The sequence below is a fragment of the Protopterus annectens genome, chromosome 3.part1, assembly GCF_019279795.1.
Source record: "Protopterus annectens isolate FY-2018-M chromosome 3.part1, PAN1.0, whole genome shotgun sequence".
NCBI classification, from domain to species: domain Eukaryota; kingdom Metazoa; phylum Chordata; order Ceratodontiformes; family Protopteridae; genus Protopterus; species Protopterus annectens.
In genome coordinates this window covers 1,562,676,019-1,562,695,529 of record NC_056732.1, presented here as the reverse complement: position 1 = coordinate 1,562,695,529, position 19,511 = coordinate 1,562,676,019, and the positions used below count along the sequence as shown (strand labels likewise).

General features: G+C 38.3%; 1 protein-coding gene across 1 annotated transcript in view; it reads left to right on the top strand.

The window, feature by feature from the left end:
- LOC122797804 (SCO-spondin-like) overlaps positions 1-19,511 on the top strand; it is a 4,708,783-nt gene that overhangs the window by 2,100,082 nt on the left and 2,589,190 nt on the right. Inside the window, exon 51 of the mRNA XM_044066325.1 lies at positions 13,890-14,031. Within this exon, the coding sequence (XP_043922260.1) occupies positions 13,890-14,031 (142 nt within the window). The remainder of the gene's footprint in view (positions 1-13,889; positions 14,032-19,511) is intronic.

The window sequence follows — 19,511 nt, the reverse complement described above, 5'->3', positions numbered from 1 at the left end:
CAATATGAAGGTTGCAGAAAGGATTTTCCATTGATGGGGATAGCCATGCTTACGACCTCATTGCATCTCCCCACAACAACAAGTGCAGCAGGTTTTTTGCTCTGATCCCCCAGCAGGGAAGTCACAGAGGGTGCTGTGCTTCACAGTTGGCCCCCTGGTCTCCTTTACACCTAGCCCTATTACCTCTAATCCATTCAGAAAGCATCTCAACTGAAGAGCACTGTTATCCTCATTGTCCCTTATTGGCCTCATCAGATTTGGTTTCCCCTTCTTTGGCTTCATCTCCTTCATCCTCCATTGATTCTGGACCCAGCACCAGACCTTCCATTACACCTGGCAGATATGATTAATATGGATAGTCCAGTGTTAAAACTGACAGCATGGTTTCTCCAATTTCTGTTGATCACTAGACAGCCCAAGCTCTCCTCCCTTCTGTCATATTCTTTTATCATCCCACAAAGCCTCCACTTGGAAACTTTACAAAAGTAAATGGAAAAATTTGGGCACAGCAAAAGGATCTAGATCCTTTTACAACATTGGTTCCTAAAAGTTATTGAGTTTTTAGCTACAATTTTCAGTGGAGGTGCTAGGTCTTTTGCTGTAAAAGTACAGCTAGCTGGCATTTCCAGTTTCCATAGAGGAGTAAATAACTCATCTTTAGCATCCTCCAAACTTTGCAAAACTTTTCTAAGAGGAACTTTCCTGATTAGACACCCATTAAAAGATCCCACTCCTTGGAATTCGAGCATTGTTTTGCAAACTTTAACACAATCTCCATTTGAACCATCAGCTAAGTGTGAACTATCTTTTTAGTAGCTAATACCTCTGCCAGAAGAGTATCAAAATTACAGGCCCTGTCGTCTAAATCTCCTTATTTGTTTTTTTCATAAAGGTAGAATATCCTTATGGACCAATCCTTCCTTTCTTCCTAAAGTGGTGTCAGAATCCAATATTAATCAAGCTATCAACCTTCCAGTATTCTTTCCAAATGTCTCTAATAAAGGAGAATATATGTTACATCTTTTGGATGTTCACAGACAATTCCGTTTTTTATCTACATAGAACAAAATTTTTCAGAAAGTCAGAACAATTATTTGTCTTATTTTCAGAATCAAAATTAGACAAACTAGTTTCCAGAATGACTTTAGCCAAATAGTTAACTTAAGGTAATACCTTTGTTTGCAAAAATTTGGGCTTGTCTTTACCAAAACTATCAAAAGCTCATTCGACCAGGTCTAGGGCACCTTCTTCAGCTTTTTTATCTAGATCTTCATTGGATGATATTTGTTCATCCGCAACTTGGGCTAATCCTCATACTTTTATTGCTCATTACTAATTGGATCTGGTCTCTAGTGGAAGAGCAGCAGTACTCAGCAATATCCTTCCACAGAGTCCTAGGTAGCTGGGGACTTTGTCCCAACAGCTGAGGAATGAATGAAAATGACAACATAACATAAAAAAGTTATGTACTCACCATAACGTTCCATCTGTGTTATCCATTTTCATTCTTTCTCAGCTTCCCTTCCTCCAGCCCCCTCCTTTTTTATTTTTGGAAGGATCGAAATATGCTGGAGAAACTGCTGTTCCTTTGTTTGAGTCCCATATACTGTTGTTTTACCATTTTCTAGTGCTTTGCGGGTTTAAGGGGCAGTAAACAAGATCTGAGGTATGCTAGATGACTAGGACATTATAGGTAAGGGAGAAGCTCGAGAGTTTCATTGTTCCCACGAGCTGGAAGAAGCAGCCGTGTTGGATCCAAGGATCAGATCTGAACCCAACAGTTAAGGAATAATGAAAAAGGACAACACGAATGGAATGTTATGATGAGTACACAACTTTTTTTTAACATATTCATGTAAGTAGTGAAACAAAACATATTTCAGAACATTTCAATCATAAAATGCCACTCAAACTGTTGTCATTATAATCCGCCAATAAAAGTCAATATGCACAATCTCTACAGAAGAAAATCATCTGAATATTTCCACACATTAAAGAGATCTGTTAACTAATGAAGAGGTTGCTGCTGGCAAACACCTTTGCATTTTAGCGCTTCAACTACTGATTCAGTGCCTGCTGCCTTTGAAATTGTCTGGGTTACCTTAAAAAATGGTGTGCCGATGATAATGCAATAGAGAATGGCTGAGTAACAGACAACAGATTCATAAAGGTTCCAAAGGAGGACAGATGTGAGAAGAGAACCCATAGCCTTCTGCACCCAAAATGCGTATGCTACCTGTTGCAGCACTGATACTGAATAATATAACTATGAATCTCTATAGTTGACATTGACAGACTGTAATTTTCAGGGATTTATTAAAAAAAAAATTAGAAGGAGACCTGGCAGTTGGTGTGGAGGTTTATGGCACTTGCTTGCCAATAATCAAGGTTCAGGGTTTGACTCTGAACAAGGACACTTAACTAGACACCACCACCCCCATGGGGCATTACACATACACACTCACACACAGGTTTCAGTTCTTTACACTGAAATTTCTGGGGCTTGTTGTTCTTGACAGAAGTCTCCTGCAAGGTCCTAAAGGCCTCCTATGTTCTTTAACAAAGTCTCCCATGAGGTCCTAAAGCCCTGCAAGCTTACAGATGTCTTCAAGCTTGTTTTATTTACAGAAGACATTTTATTTTTAGTCAACCCCCAAGACAGCAGGGGCCTTAGCAGCTGCCTAGGTCGCCTAGTGTTGGATCTGGCTCTGATAGTGATCCTATTGCTATGTGATATATGAAAAAAAACACAAATATAGGTTCAGTTTCTTCCACATATCTACCAGTGATTCCTTGTCCAAAAATAGTATAGCACTGATCCATATTTCACAAAATACAGACATAGAGTGACACAAACCAGACTTGTTTAGATTTAAAGATAATATAGCTTCCCAATCTCCCCATGAAAGTATTGAAATGGACCTGGAATTTTCAATCTGTTTGATATATAATTCAAAAACTGATTATTTAAAAAAAAATCATAAAAAAGAATGCATATTTATTATTCTTTACTAATGTAATCCAGTGTGTATCTTCTTTACTATAAAAGAAGAGGTCTACTTTATTATATATAATTATTTATCTGAATGATTTGTATCTCCATTATGAATAATACACTTTGTCCAACTCTTTTTTATTTTCCATATTCATGATCTTCTTCTAAATGAGATTCTTATATTAATATAATATGAACAGGCCTATTTTGAGAAATTTCAATATATTTCCCTGCTTTACAGGCCTATGTATACCGTTCACATTAATAGTCAGATGTTCATCATTTCCACTGCTACAGTAGCCCATAGGTTGTATCCCGCTAAGGATACAGCAATCATCCAGCTTCAAAAAGCTTTCATTTTCTACCATACCATCAGTTTTTCTGCTTATAGGCTACACCGTTTTTAGAGGGAACTATATAAACAGCCAGAATGACTAAAAACCTTCAGGACTTTCTTGACCCTAACTAAAAATGAGAGAACTCTTCAAGAACTAAATCAAGATATACCCAACAAAATCTAACTGTATATCCCACTAAAACTATATACAAGAAGGGGGATGTGCAAAGGAGCAGCTACCACAGCAGTGAAGAATTTGAACATCTACTATTATGGATAAATTCATCTTACACAAATGTACTGTGATCATCATTCTCACTGTTGCAGTAACCTATGGGTAGACCACAATAGCTCATCTAAGCTGTGATGAGGATGGGTAAGGGTCCAGAAGCCCCCTGAAGAATGGTCTAGCAAAACCTGCTCTGGACCTGGAAAATTAATCCAATTTGTAGTGCTTTGTAAATGTATGGATAGAGGACCTGGTTGCTGTCTCCAGAAAGTTTCTAGAGTCCACCTCTTTCCAGTAAGCCATCATATTTGCTAATGCTGTAGTAAAATGTGCCTTAGCACTGCCTGGAATGGATATCCAAAGCTAAGGCCTTGTAGAATGAGCAGTAACTCTGCCTGGAATAGTTCTGCCATGATGGGAGTAACAAAACACAATAGCAGAAGACAGCCACCGGGAAAAAGTCTGTTTAGATACAGGTTGACCTATCTTTGCCCCAGAATAGGAAATAGCTGGTTAGCATTTGGAAGCTGGCCAGTTGCTGTATCCCTGGAAGGATACAACCATAGGCTACTGTAACAGTGAATAATTTATACATTTACTGTTATGGGAAAGTACAACTTACACAACTGTACTTTTTATTGTCTTCTTAAGAAACTATGATATACCATAGATTCCATTCATATGTTCAGAGAATTTGTCAGACTAATATACATCTGAAAGCCAAAAAAAGAAAAAAAGAACAAAACCTAAGGAAAAATATGAAAGAAATAATTATAAAAATGTCCATCATAACAATGATGAAGAAGTGCAGGAACACCTAGATTCCACTTCTTGGCCATTCTCTAAGGGCTGCTAATGCAGTGATATCTTGTGCAGAAAAAAATAAGCAATATCCCTGCTACATCAGTGTAAAGTTTAACTGGAAACACATAAGCAGAATGCATTTTCATCTCCCATGAATTTCTGTGAGCAGTATTAAATTGTTATTTAAACGGCATTAAATGTGTTTTTTTTTCTAAGCACCTCTGAAGGAAAGTCAGCAATATACAGAACTATCTTCCCCCTCAAGTTTCACATTTTTCATTTTTGCAGCATCTGAGAAGAGATCTCTATCAGAATATTTAGAAAATGTAACCAAAATGGGTCTAGAAAATGAGCTTGTAGGATTTCTTAATGGAGTTCAGTAAAATTTGTCAACTATAATACATTTATTAGCATATTGCATGGGAATATTTCTGTAATGGGCTACGGTTTAAAAAATAAATCAACAGCATCATATATATAATTCCCCGAGTCCAGTATTCCCTGTAAGTTTACATTCTTTTGCCTTGATGACATTTGAAAGGCAATACAACTTTGGCTAAAGATCAGACTGAGATTTGAACAGCAGACAATTGGTCTTGTAATTCTAATTGCTGAAATTCAAGTGCAAATGACTTTGCTTCTGAAAGCTGTAACTCTGATTCCCACTGCTTATACCTGTTAGGCAACTCATTTAGCCTCTCATTTAACTTGCTGTATCTTCTAACAATTAAGCTGATGTTGTCAATTTTCATTCTGTCCTCAACTTATGGGTTTGGATCCGATCCCTCAGATCCGACTTGGCTGTTGCAAAAGCTTGTGGCAAACAGAAAACTCTTGAGCTACTCCCTTACCTACAATGCACCAATCCCAAGTACCCCAGATCTCGTTTGACGCTTCCAGCAAAAGACGTGGTAGTACGGTGCTCTTGAGAGATTCTTGATTATTAAGATAAGTTACATTTTTTTCTCTTTAAAACTTTGTTTTCTCCCTTTCTCAGTCTAGTTACTGTTTAAGTTTAACCTATTGTCTAAAGCCTTCTCTATTTTTTCCATTTTTGTAGTTGTGTACTTCTTCCGTACTATTGATAGAACTCTCTCCCCTTTCCTTACACTTTACTGTATTTTTCTCTCTTAATACTATCGTTGGTAGTCTTTTTCTATATCTGTGGTATATCTGTTAAAATTCTTTATTCCGTATCAATATGTCAGAAAAACAGCTGGTTTCAAAAAATTTACTAAATGTGGTCACAAAATACTGCTGTCTGACACACACATTTTTTATGTGTCTATTGTTTAGGACCCCATCACCTCCAGGAAGACTGCTTCATTGGCCACTCCTTCAACCCTAGAGCTCTGGTGGAGCCAAGGAATAAATTAATTCTCAAAGGGTTACTTGCTTCTTCTTTTTCTGAGGCCTTATCTGGAGCTTTCCCTGAGAAAACAAAAAAAAAACAAACTATTTCTCCCAGTACTTCAACAGCTTCTACTAAATCATATGAAAAATCAAAGAAAAGACCTCTCTCAGATCTGACTTACCCATCGGATCCTAAAAAGAAAATTACAAAATTGTCAGATCCGACTTCACACTCAGGTACTTGGATCAGAAGCTTGTTCTGAGCTCTTCAGTTACATCAGATCCGGAGAGCTCTTGAAGCCGGAGCTGCCTTGTTGGGTCAAGGGTGTCACAGTCAACTGCAAAGTTCTCTGAGCTGTTTCTGCACCTCGGGGCTTCGGCATGGGTTAATTTGGCTTTGACTTCATCCATGGAAGAGTTCTCCTCAGAGCAGGGAGGGACTTCAGTCCAGAGGCTTCCCCTTGTGGATCCAAGGTACTATTCTTCTCTGTGGAGATCTGCCTTTGGGGTCATGGAAAGAGCCTTGTCTGCATCTTTGACAAAGATGGTTCCCTTCCCCTCGGATTCTCAGTCTACAGGCTTGCCATCTCTTCTTTTAGAGTCTCATCTATCGTCTCTACAGGGACAGTTGATACCAAAACCCCAGGTTTCCCAACAGGAGGTTCCCACCTCTTCTGATACCTCCCCGGAGCATCCCAATGAGGAAGTCCCTAAGACGAAGCACTTAGACTCTCCTGAGAAATCAGTCACAGAGGATACAGACTTTGATGAAGGTGAAGGATCCTCATGGTCACCGCCTGAAGATGTCCAGTTTGGAGACATCCTTGAAATTCTGAAACAGAGAGGTGGGTAGAACTCCAACAACCCTTCTTCTGAGGACTCTGTGTTCCTGAAGGCATTAGTACTGGCCCGTCTACCTCCTGGGTGTCTCTGCTTGCTGATGACCTCATAGATTTGATCTCTTGGCAGACATGGAACACCCCAGACACCATTGGACCAATCCCCCGGAGACTGGACAAAATTTTAACAGCACCAGAGGACAGACAGTTTTGCACAAAAGGGGTGCCTGTTGATGCCATGGTGATGGTGATGGCCACTAAAAAGGAACTATCTGAAGAGAGTTCCACTATCCATCCTCCAAATAAGGAGTCTCAGATGATGGATAGGTTTGTGAAGCATGTCTACACTTTAGCGACCTTTGCCTTAAGGTCTCTGAACTATTTGGTACATTTCACCAGGTTACAGATAGACCTAGTTAAGGAACTCACTGATACCTTTTCAGGATTTGTTTCTGATGAGGTACAGGCATCTGTTACTTCTCAGTTGGCTACCCTGCAGTCATCTTCCATGAGGTTAATTTCACATGCAGCAGTGGGTTCCGATGTTTCCATAATGAGGCATGCCTGGATGCACTTATGTGATTTTGTGAAGCCCTTCAAGTCTTCGTTTTCAGTGCCCCCTTTGACAGAATATCTTTATTTGGCCTCAAACATAAGAATGCTTTATCCAGGTGTGAAACGGATGGAAAAACCGGGTCTGCAGTGGGCATATGTTTTCCATGCCTCAAAGATCCTTCTCCAGGAATCAACAAAGTAGTTAAAAAAATCCGAGGATCCTTTCCAGGACACACGTAGATGAGGTTCTCTCGGGGTAGGGGGGAACTCCAGTGGTAGACGCCACCCTCACGGCAGAGGTGACCTGCAAAACAGGGGTCCAGATATTCCTTTGTTGACAGGCTCTTCCAGCCTCCTCTGGAGGCAATCGGGAGTCGATTCTCCCTGCACCAGAGAGCTGGATCATTTCCAGAGGTTATATAATACCCTTTTCTCTTTCTTCTCCAATCTCAAGAAAAATCCCCTATGTTCCACCCAGTCAGAGGGAAAAAGCAGCACTTCAGATACAAAAGTTGCTAGAAAAAAAAGAGTCATCCAAGAGGTCCCACCAGACCAGATAGTATCCAGAACTTACTCAAGATTCTCTTTAATGCTGAAGAAAACAGGGGACTGGAGACCAATCTTGGATCTCAGCAACTTGAACAAATCAGTTTGATGCACCAAGTTTCCGATGGTCACAGTTCACTCCATTCTTGCATTTCTGTGCAAGGATGTGCTCGACAGGTCTTCAGGGCATGTGCTATCACATAAAGGTGACCAAGCGTTCCAGAAGGTATTTATGCTTCTGGCTGGGAGCTAGTCATTACCAATTCAGAGTTCTGTCCTTTGGTCTCACCATAGTCCCCAGGGTGTTCACCAAATGTTTAGCAGTAGTAGCAGCTCACTTGAGACTGCAAGGATTCCAGGTGTTTCCATACTTAGACAACTGGCTCATTACCACCCAACCAGGCATGAAGTAATAGAGGCAAGAAATCATGTTCTTCAGACATTCCCCTTTCTGGGAAAAAACATAAATTACGAAAAGTTGGAGTTTAGAGGGGCATTGTTCAACATGAAGTTAACGATGAGCTTCAATGCCTCTTCTAAGAGTTCAAACATTAAACATTAAGAGCACAGGTCAGAAAAATAATCTGCTGCACCAAAGTTTCCACCAGTTTGGTTCTTCAGGCCCTAGGATCGATGGCAGCGGCAATAACTCTACTACCGTTAGCCAGGTTTTATATGAGAATTCTACAGTGGATGCTAGCCACGCAATGGCAATACTTTATCAACCTATGTCACCCCTGGTAGGTATTGCTCAGATTTGCAAGAGAGAATTCAAGTGGTGGATTCAATCAGAACAGGTCTGCAAGGCCATCCATTCATTCCCCCTCACCCCAAGGCCTTAGTGACCATGGATGCTCCCCAGTTAGAATGGTGGGACATTACCTGCAGAAGACTGTCCAAGGCACTTGGTCCCCCAAAGATGCCAATTTGCATATCAATGTCCTAGAGATGAGAGCGGCACTTTTAGAATTCCAGGCTTTTTAAGAAGCTCTCCCCTTGAGGACAATTGCGGTTCAAACATACAGCATGTCAGTAGTTTGGTACATCAACAAGATTTTATCCCTTGTGTGGAGAAGCACTCAGAGTGCGGTAATGGGTGATCTCATCCAATTGCTTTCTCATTGCAACGCACATTCCAGGGAAGTCCAATGTGATAGCAGACAAGCTGAGCAGATGCATTCTTGTACCTTGCAAATGGTCTCTCAACAAACATGTGGTGGACATGATTTTTCATCAGTGGGACCAGCCTTGCTGCAGTCTTTTCGCTTCTCCCCTGAACAACAAGTGCAGCAGCTACTTTGCCCTGATCCCCCCCCCCCCACATGGGGAGTCACTGAGGGATGCTGAACTTTACAATTGGTCCCCCAGCCTTCTTTAGGCCTACCCACCAGTCCCACTAATTTGCAAGTTTCTGCAGAAAGCTGCCATGTTGAAGAGCAAAGTTATCCTCATTGTACCTTTTCGATAGATTTGGTTTTCCTTCCATTGGCCTCACTTTTTCCACCAACTGTGGATTCTGAATCCAACTCCAGACCTCCTGTCTCATCCGACAGGCATGATTCATCCAGACATACGAAACCTCAGGCTGACTGCCTGGCTTCTCCAATTTTATTAATAGCCAGACACCCTATTCTCTCCTCTCCAGTCTGTCAGCTACTTTTATCTTCACATAAACCATCAACACGTAAACTCTATTGCAGTAAATGGAGGTGATTTTCTTACTGGGACGACAAAATAAAACCAATCCCTTTTCAGTCCCTTTGCATAGTATCCTTCAGTTTTTAGCCATACTTTTTAAAGATGTAGCTATCTCCTCCACAGTGAAGGTCCAGCTAGCAGCTAGCAGTGATCTCAAATTTTCACATAAGATTTTAAAGTGTTTCTGTTGCCTCCCAGAAAATATGCAAAACCTTTTTGTAAGGTACTCTTCTTCTAAGGCTTCCTTTTAGAGATCCTACTCCCCCATGGGATCTTAATCTGGTATTGCAGCAATTTACTTGACCTCCCTTTGAACCAGCAGCTAAATATGACCTCAATTATTTCTCTTGGAAAATAATTTTCTTGTAGCCATTATTTCCGCAAGAAGAATTTCAGAGATCCAGACCGTGTCTTCTGAATCGCCTTATCTGATCTTTCACAAAGACAGAGTCACTTTAAGAAATAACATTTCCTTTCTCCCTAAAGTGGTTTCAGAGGCTAATATTAATAAATCTATTGATTTGCTGGTATTCTTCCCCAAATTTTCTAATAAAGGTGAACACACGTTGCATTTATTGGATGTCCATAAGCAATTACATTTTTACCTGCACAGAACAGAAGATATCAGGAAAAATGACCAGTTATTTGTCTTTTTTCCTGACATGAAACTAGGAAAACTTGTTGCCAAAATTACTATATCGAAATGGCTTATGGACTGTATTTCTTATATATACAACAAATTTTGTATTACCTTATCAAAACCATTACAAGCTCATTCCACTAGAGCAATGGCTACTTCATCAGTCTTCCAGTCTAGAGGTTCCATGGACAACATTTGTGCTGCAGCAGCTTGGGCTACTCTCCACATATTTGTTATTCATAAATTGGATATGGTCTCCAGGGGTAGAGCATCATTTGGTTCAGTGGTACTCAGGATTGCCCTTCCTTGAGTCCAACCAAGGATTTAGGTAGCTGGGGACTCTGTACCGTAATATGAGGACAGAATGAAAATTGACAACATTAGATAAAGAAGTTATGTACTCACCATAATGTTCCATCTCTCTTGTCCATTTTCATTCTGTCCTCAACTCCCCTCCCACCAACCCCCTACCCTGTAGTCTCCTGGAAGAGTGAGTGTTCTTCTGAGTATGCTACTTCCTTGGAACATAGCTCCAGATATAGTCTCCTCAGTCTGTAATTCAATATGTCTTTCTGCTGATATTAGCAAACAAGATCTGAGGCACTTGGGGTTGATGCATTGTGGATAAGGGAATAGTTTCAGAGTTTTCTGGTTGCCACGAGCTTTTGCAAAAGCCGAATCAGATCTGAGGGATCGGATACGAACCCATAAGCTGAGGAAGAATAAAAATGGACAACACAGATGGAACATTATGGTAAGTACATAGCTTCTTTTTTCCAGAGATTCAGTCTTTTCACAACTGTTTTTAAATATTGGCAAAGATAAATATTGGGCACTGGACCATGGCAACAAGCATAAAATCACCAACTTTTAATTCTTATAGGTAAGCGCTTTCACACATCCAAACTGTGCTTCATCAGACCAATAAGTTCCATTAAAACAAAAGCATATACATATAACATAAAATATTCAAAACAACCAATAAAAACATAGCATCAATCTGGTGCTTCACTATTCAATTATCATTTAAAGAGACGTCTGCCCTTCAAAACCGGTTTCATAGAAATCTTCCCATTTAAGCCAGGAAATTTATCTGCTTGCATAACCAAAATCCAAGAGAGTTCACTCTCTTGGATTTTGGTTATGCAAGCTGATAAATTTCCTGGCTTAAATGGGAAGATTTCTATGAAACCGGTTTTTAAGGGCAGACGTCTCTTTAAATGATAATTGAATAGTGAAGCACCAGATTGATGCTATGTTTTTATTGGTTGTTTTGAATATTTTATGTTATATGTATATGCTTTTGTTTTAATGGAACTTATTGGTCTGATGAAGCACAGTTTGGATGTGTGAAAGCGCTTACCAAATTCCAAGAGAGTTCACGAGAGTCGTGAATTCTCTTGGATTTTGGTTATGCAAGCAGATAAATTTCCTGGCTTAAATGGGAAGATTTCTATGAAACCGGTTTTGAAGGGCAAACGTCTCTTTAAATGATAATTGAATAGTGAAGCACCAGATTGATATGTTTTTATTGGTTGTTTTGAATATTTTATGTTATATGTATATGCTTTTGTTTTAATGGAACTTATTGGTCTGATGAAGCACAGTTTGGATGTGTGAAAGCATTTGCCTATAAGAATTAAAAGTTGGTGATTTTATGCTTGTTGCCGTGGTCCAGTGTCTAATATTTATCTTTGCCATTATATATTTTTTATTGGGCACGGTTTACTTCTTGGGCGTTGTATTCCTTTTTATTGTTTTTAAATATTCTGCGCCATAGGCTGAATTAAATTCATGTAATAAACTATCCTGAGCAGGTTGAAAGTAACATCTTTGTCTTAATGTAAATGCTTTTCAAGCAATGAGATTAAGACTAGAGGAAAATCATTTTGAAGGTCTGCCTGTTGTAATAATCCTGAAACTGAAGATGGATTAGGAGTACTTTATATCAGTTCTCAAATCAGCTGTAACCCCATCAACATTTGAAATAACTATGACTTGCTGAACCTCCATTTCCATACTGTTTTCAGCCTCCTATTTTGGACTAAAGTGCTTCTAGATGTGTTGCTGAAACTTTGAGTTATCTTCACATCCTATAGTAACTCAGATTAATCATATTTTTATCAGCCTGACCAGGACTAATTTTATCACTGCTTTCAGCTATGGCGCAAATACAGTTTTTTTCTTTGTATGTAAACATAATTTTATTGTTATTAGAGAGCATTGTTCAATTTTACCTGATTTCTACCTGTGCTTTTTCATTGTGACAGTTCAGTTCCATTAGGTTTCACCATATCTATGTTGAATTATTTTGTAGTATATCTGAAGCATTAGACTACACATGTAGACCTCTAAATAAAGAAATGTTCTTTGGAAATTTTAAGCAACACTTAATGGAAGCCAGCAAGTAAATTCAAAGTTGCTTTAAATGTCATTGTACTGGTGACAAAACTATTTTACAAAATAGGTTATCATTCAAGCTCTTTTTCATTTAGCACTTGACTTTTGTGAAGCTGTATTATATTCCCAGGTTTGCACTTAATTTTCAGTTGAGGTCACTTAACTTACAGAATTGGGTTAATTTTTAGCGAAGTTCAGCAGAGTAGGTAGATAAAACCCTGATTACAACTCATTTGACAAAAGACTGACTCAAACACTTTACGGAGGTGGCAAAAGAGGATGGGTGTCCCCATCCTGGGAGGGAGGGAATCATAAGGACTGTCCAATGCACTGGAAAAGGTGATGCCAGATGTGGGCATTTGCCCAACAGTCTGCTTCAGTGATAGCTCTCCCCATGAGTGCACAGGAGCATTCACAACATCAGGGAGGGGATAGTTCTAAATAAATATGTCCTCATTGCCAGGACACAAGTCACTACTGTGGCTGCCTGTATGATGGCCTTGCCCATCCTGCTGTCACCCTCAAAGGGATATACCCAGGATCATAAGAACAAATGATATTGGGATACTTGACTATCAACAGATGCATCATGAAAAAACAAATAGAATAGAAAAATTAATTTTTAATAACCCTTTTAAGTTCGTAATTGACTTGCAAAGATGCTATCACTTCCATTCACTGCAGATAGGCATATTTGTTCAACTGATTCTCCCTACATTAAATAGAAAATAAAGGATAATAGTGGAAAAGCCATAAAGTAAATTAGTTTTTCTTAGAAACTTTTAGCAAAAGGTGCTGACATGAGTGCGGCTGCTGCACAATCGCTATTCCTCATGAATGCAGAATTACAGTCTGGCAGAGGGGTATAGCTGCAAATTGTAGTTCCTTTAGTGCATGATTTGATTCCTTCAGCCCTTATTTGCCTACTGTGTGACCTTGAGCAAGTCACTTAACCAGGCAGTGCTTGGAGACAACTTGGAATTTGTCATGGCTCCTTAATGGTTTCCTAGACTGCAAGCCTAGTAACTACCTATGAAAGTATGATATGTAAAATCAGATGTACATGCTTATCCGAGCTACTCTCAAGCATCCTGTACTGTAAGGGTTAACATTTCTGTCTCAGGACAAGCATTTAATTCTTAGATTACCACTACAGCCATATCTTTACAGGTTGCAACTCGTTTATGTGTATTTTCACAGTTATTGCCTGTACAAAAGGACAGTATTATAACTTAAGATTGTGTGTTGTAGAATCCTCAGATGCCAGCACCACCGAGTATATGTAAATTACACTACAATGGTTGTTAAAAATCCAGTTTATTATACACTGCTAACATTTCTGTGTATCATTTTCCATTCCAGTGCTGACGTTGTTGATCAAATAGTTCACTTTCATCCCTGTGAATTATTTTCATATAAATGTATACCACAGCACGTTGCAGCAACTTTCTTCAGTGTTTAAGCATTAAGTTTTTATGGTTTCTTATTTCCAGGTATTTCAAGCTAACGCAGACAGCACTACTCCTGTGAGAAGGGGTTTGAGAAAGATAATTCTTGCTCGCTTCTTACAAATTCTTCCACTTGAATACCACAGGGGCATCTACTTACGGAGTGAAATTCTTGGGTGTCCTGTAGGTAAGTAATAACACAACCAATAAAGAATTAACTAGTGTGTTATTTTCAGTAACTTATTCAAAGAAATCAACACTTCAACATTATGGAGATTTGACAAAGTTGCATTCTTAGCTAATTCTAACTAAACCTTGCTGCTGTCTGTTTTTTGGTCTCTTTATCTTGTCTAGTTTATTTCCTTTATTGTTCATCTGTCTGTTGCTTTTATGACAAATATTCTTCCTAAAAACTAAAATCAACTCAGCATGTTTTGTTATAGAATTAATTAGTTACAACTCAAGTAATTTCCTTATGAAATATTTCAGTTTACAATATGCAAGCATGATGGCAGAAAAAAATATATAAATTTGTCCATCTAAAGTTTCCTTTTTTGATGTAGTCTGCAGTTTTGTGCTGACCTCAACCTCCTCCCCATGTCATTCTCAAAGCTTCTGTGAATATACAGGCCTCTTAATATTTCTGGTAGCATGTTCCATTTATCTTCCTCCCTAACCATGGATATGTCCATACTGAATCTGGTGTTCCCAGTCTAGCAGCTGTGTCACCTGTTCCTCCTGTCTTTTCCTTTTCATGTAAAATCTTTCACATTGATCCCTTAATATTTTATGTAGCAACTTCACATTCCTGTCCTCCAGTCATCTCCCTCAAGGTAAAGATTTCCATTTCCACAAGCCTGTCTTTGTAATCCTTTTCCTTCAATCTCTTTGCCATCCTTGTGACTTTCCTTTGCACTCAGCCCACTAATTTTATCTCCTTTTACCTGAAAGTGTAGTTGAAGCATGCGTAGTATTCCAGTTGCAGTCTGTACAGTGACCTGCAGAGTGAGATACCTCATGACTTTTGGAATCAGTTTTTCTCTGGCTGCATCCTTTTACCTTCCTTATTATTTGTTCACATTTGCAACAAGGAACTTCTTAACTTTGTATTGCTCATTGTGTCTAGATTGTCATCTCAGAAATGGCATTCAATTCTGGACAAGATCCTTAGCTGTAAAACCTTGAATTCTGCAGCAGTGAAACCACAGTAATCAATTTTCTGTCTAGTCAGCAAATATATTGAGGTTCCTCAATAGACTCTTATCCGCACCTAACATAATTCCCTCTCCTCAGTTTTTACTGCAGACCACAGCTGGTTGATTATGGTAATTGGCCAAATGACAACTAATTCTGATGCCAGGGTAATCCTATGGCTAGGCTTGTAAAGGCCCCCAGGGCCATTCGCCTAGTACACACCTATTAACCTATGAGTAAAGGACTGAACCCCTGCAGGACTTTTGTGGCCATCAATACTTAATAATATGTATATGTATGTATGTATGTATATATATATATATATATATATATATATATATATATATATATATATATATATATATGTGTGTATATATATAGTGGATATAAAAGTTTACACACCCCCATTAAAATGCCAGGTTTTTGTGATATAAAAAAATGGGACCACAATAAATAATTTCAAAACTTTTCCCACCTTTAATGTGACCTATGACCTGTACAATTCAACTGAAAAACAGCACAACTCGAAAAGTTCCAAATAATTCACAAAAAACCACCAGGAGAGCAGGAACAAGATGCACACAGGTTTATTCTGGTACCTCGGCTTCCACAGCCTTCAAAGGAATAACCCTTTCCAACACACATGCATCATTTTATACAAATTTTCTTAAATCCACTTAATTAATTAATTGGATAATCATATATTATAAGCAGAATTAAACAGAATTAAAGGGGCCAAGGAGAAAATTTCTAAGACACAAACAGTGAAAAATATTTCAAGATATATTTAAGTATTGTAAAAAAATGCAAAAAGCAATAAAATATACAATACAAAAATTAGCTTTTCTAATACTGCATAATGGTCAAATTGTTTTCTAAATTTAAACCTTTAGGTTTCAAAGTACCAAAATTCAGAATAAACATATTTTCCAATTTTAGCAGCTTACATAGAAAATTCCCAGCATTGTAACTATCAGGTCTAGCCAAAGCACAGAAAAAGAAAGAATCCAAGTTTCCATTATGTGATGCATTAAAATGTTCAGAAACTGGATTTTCAATTCTGCCATTTCTAACATCACCCATGTGTTCCATAATTCTCAACTTTAGCTGGCGTTTAGTTTGTCCTATGTAGTACTTAGGTGGAGTACATCCACAGCCCACTATATAAACCACCCCACAAGATCTGCAATTGAACATGTCCTGAGCTTGATATTTTATGCCATTAATACAACTTCCTGTCAAATTAATAACCTTAGAGCAAACTCTACATTTTCCACATTTGAACATACCTTTAATTGATGGAAAAACATTTGACATATTTAATCTCATATTTGATTTGAATTTTAGCTTTTCTTTTAAATTTGCATATCTACCATATGAAAAACATACTCTATTTGGAAATAAATGACCAATTTCGTCATTATGACATACAATAGGCCAAAGAAAATCTACTATTTCCTTAAGGGTAGAAGAAAAGGAAGAATACTTATCCACTAGAAAGATTCTGTTCTCTTTGTTATTCAAACCAGAATGATTCTCTCTAGAATCATAGAATTTACCTGTCTTCCTAACAAATGAATCAAAGTTTAACAATCTGTCACTACTATTCTTTATGGAGAGCTCAGAGTAACCTCTTTCTAGGAGCCTATTTGTAACTTTCTCAAATTCAAAGTTTAACAGCTTAGTCTCAGAGGTATGCTCCAAAATCCTTTTAAACTCACCGTAAGGTAGTGCTTCGATCAAATGCCTTGGATGCTCACTAGTGGCATGCAAGAAGTTGTTGGTTGCCGTAGCCTTCCTGTGTGGTCTATATTGTACTCTATTTTTAGAACCCACATATAACATAATATCTAAAAACTGAATGGTACTTTTATTCAGACTATAAGTGAATTCAAGACCAAATTTATTCCCATGTAAACTGGCGATAAAGCCTTCAAATTCAACAGTGCTGCCAGTACATACAAAAATCAAATCATCAATATATCTATAATAGAGTACAACATTATTCTGAAAGAATTCCAACCTATACAGAAAGGTAGTCTCAAAAAAGGACATAAACAATATCGCATAGCTAGGAGCAAAATTTGCACCCATAGCGGTGCCTTCTTTTTGCAGAAATATCTTATCTTCACAACAAAAATAATTATGTGTTAGAGCAAACTCTAACAAAGAAATAATAAACGAGGTGCGTGGGCCCTCCCCCAATATACTACATATGGCCTCCAACCCCCATCTTGTCTTAATGCTGGTATAAAGTGCCTTTACATCCACCGTGGCCCAATAAAATTTACTATCCCATTGCATGTTCTTAACCTTAATGCAAAGGTCATTAGTATTCCTAATATGTGAAGAAACATGAACCAATTCTTTCTTAAGAATGCTATCCAATAATATACCAATGTGTTCAAGAAAGCAACCGCAACAAGAAACTATAGGGCGGCCAGGAGGATCTGCAAGATTTTTATGTATCTTCGGTAGGGCGTAAAAACTGGGATCCTTAGGATTAAGAATGTGAAGTTTTGAAACATCTTTACTAGTAAGGAAACCCAGTCTCTCGCCCCTCTCCAGTAACTCTAATAGGGCTCTATTGTATTCTATGACAGGATTATTAGGTAACTCAGAATAAACCACTTCATTTGATAATAAATCAAACACCATTTTCAAGTAGTGTGCCCTGTCCATAATTACCCAATTCCCTCCCTTATCTGCTTGACAAAAAGCATATGTGTCACAGACAGCTTGCATATCTTTTAAAGCTTTCCATTCATTTTTGATAAGATTATAAGAAAAATATTTTCTCATAAAATTTCCATACTCAGCTTCTACTTTACCAAGTAACACATTCTCAAAGGCTTTCAAAATAGCAGGATTTTTAGGTGGCAAGAAGGAACTGTGACCTGGCAAGCTGGGAACTTGAAGTTTACCATAACCTGTCACAAAACGCCCGGTCTCAACATTACATAAATCACATTCAGAATTTTCCATGGCCCCCTCATCTAAGACAGAAGTTTCATAATCATATATGGAAAGATTCAACAGAGAATCGAAAGAACTTGACAAAACATCCGAAGAAATGCAGGTTTCATTAGCAATATTAATTTCTAAGTCTTTTAGAGAACTTAAAGTATTATCAGTTTGTCGTTTCTTACTTTCAAAAAAAGTTTTCAAATACAATTTTCTACAGAAATGCTTAATATCAATTAACAAATCTGAGAGAGCAGGTATCTTAGTGGGCGCAAACTTGCTACCTTTTAATAGTACCTGCTCCATATCAGAAGTGACTTCAAAGTCACTTAAATTCACAATGTGCCTCTGTACATTAATATTTGAAACATTAGAGAAAACAAACTGTCCCAACCTCAAAGTCACTCTAGAAACAGCTGAAACTTGCTCCTGTTCAACGTCGCCTGTTGCGACCCTTGCTTCTGGATTTTCGCTTACTCCCCTGGCGAAAATTCCAATTCACTTGTTCTTCCGTCTCCGACTGGCCACTGATGTCTTCAGCATTATCCACTCTTTCAAACGAAACACTCTTCCTGCTAATACCTGTATCGGAAGATGAGACGGAGGAATCTCTATTGAGTCTAGGAACTCCTTCAGTTCTTCCGGTTCCGGATGTACCATTTTTGCGTTTCCGCTGCCACAAATAGATAGTGTTCTTACTGAAGTCATTAATGTCCCTATTGAGCTTGTACTTCTTTCTAGAAATTATTTCATTTTCAAACTTACTAATTTCTCCATTAATGGCTTTCATTGTAACACGGAAAACTTCACTAGAGATTTCAGTTACCAAACTCTCCTCCACCTCTGCAATTTTAAGTTGGACTATTCCCAGATTCTTTCGGTTACGCTTAATGAGTATCTTAAGCCAACTTAAAGAACACTGTAATGAGGCAGCCTTCCATTCCTCAAGAAAATCAGTCTCATCATCATTAAATTTAGATGCAGGTAGTTTGTCTACCCGAAGTCCCCTGGGTGTAATCGACAAACTAACATATTTCTCTAGCAGGCGAGTGTCGTAAAATAAAGAGGTTTCTTTGAACCTTAGCTTTTTAAGTTCATCAAACCTCTTATCACGATCAGTGCATGCTGAAACTGCCCAGGGATCGGACGCTGCCAGTTTGTCCTCTCTTTCCTTACACAAATCAGCAAAACGGAAGCCTTCATCACCACGAGCTGAATTTGCCATTGATACTTTAAATAACATAAAAGAAAACCTGCTCTCCCCAACAGAATCAGCACAACTCGAAAAGTTCCAAATAATTCACAAAAAACCACCAGGAGAGCAGGAACAAGATGCACACAGGTTTATTCTGGTACCTCGGCTTCCACAGCCTTCAAAGGAATAACCCTTTCCAACACACATGCATCATTTTATACAAATTTTCTTAAATCCACTTAATTAATTAATTGGATAATCATACATTATAAGCAGAATTAAACAGAAGCCGAGGTACCAGAATAAACCTGTGT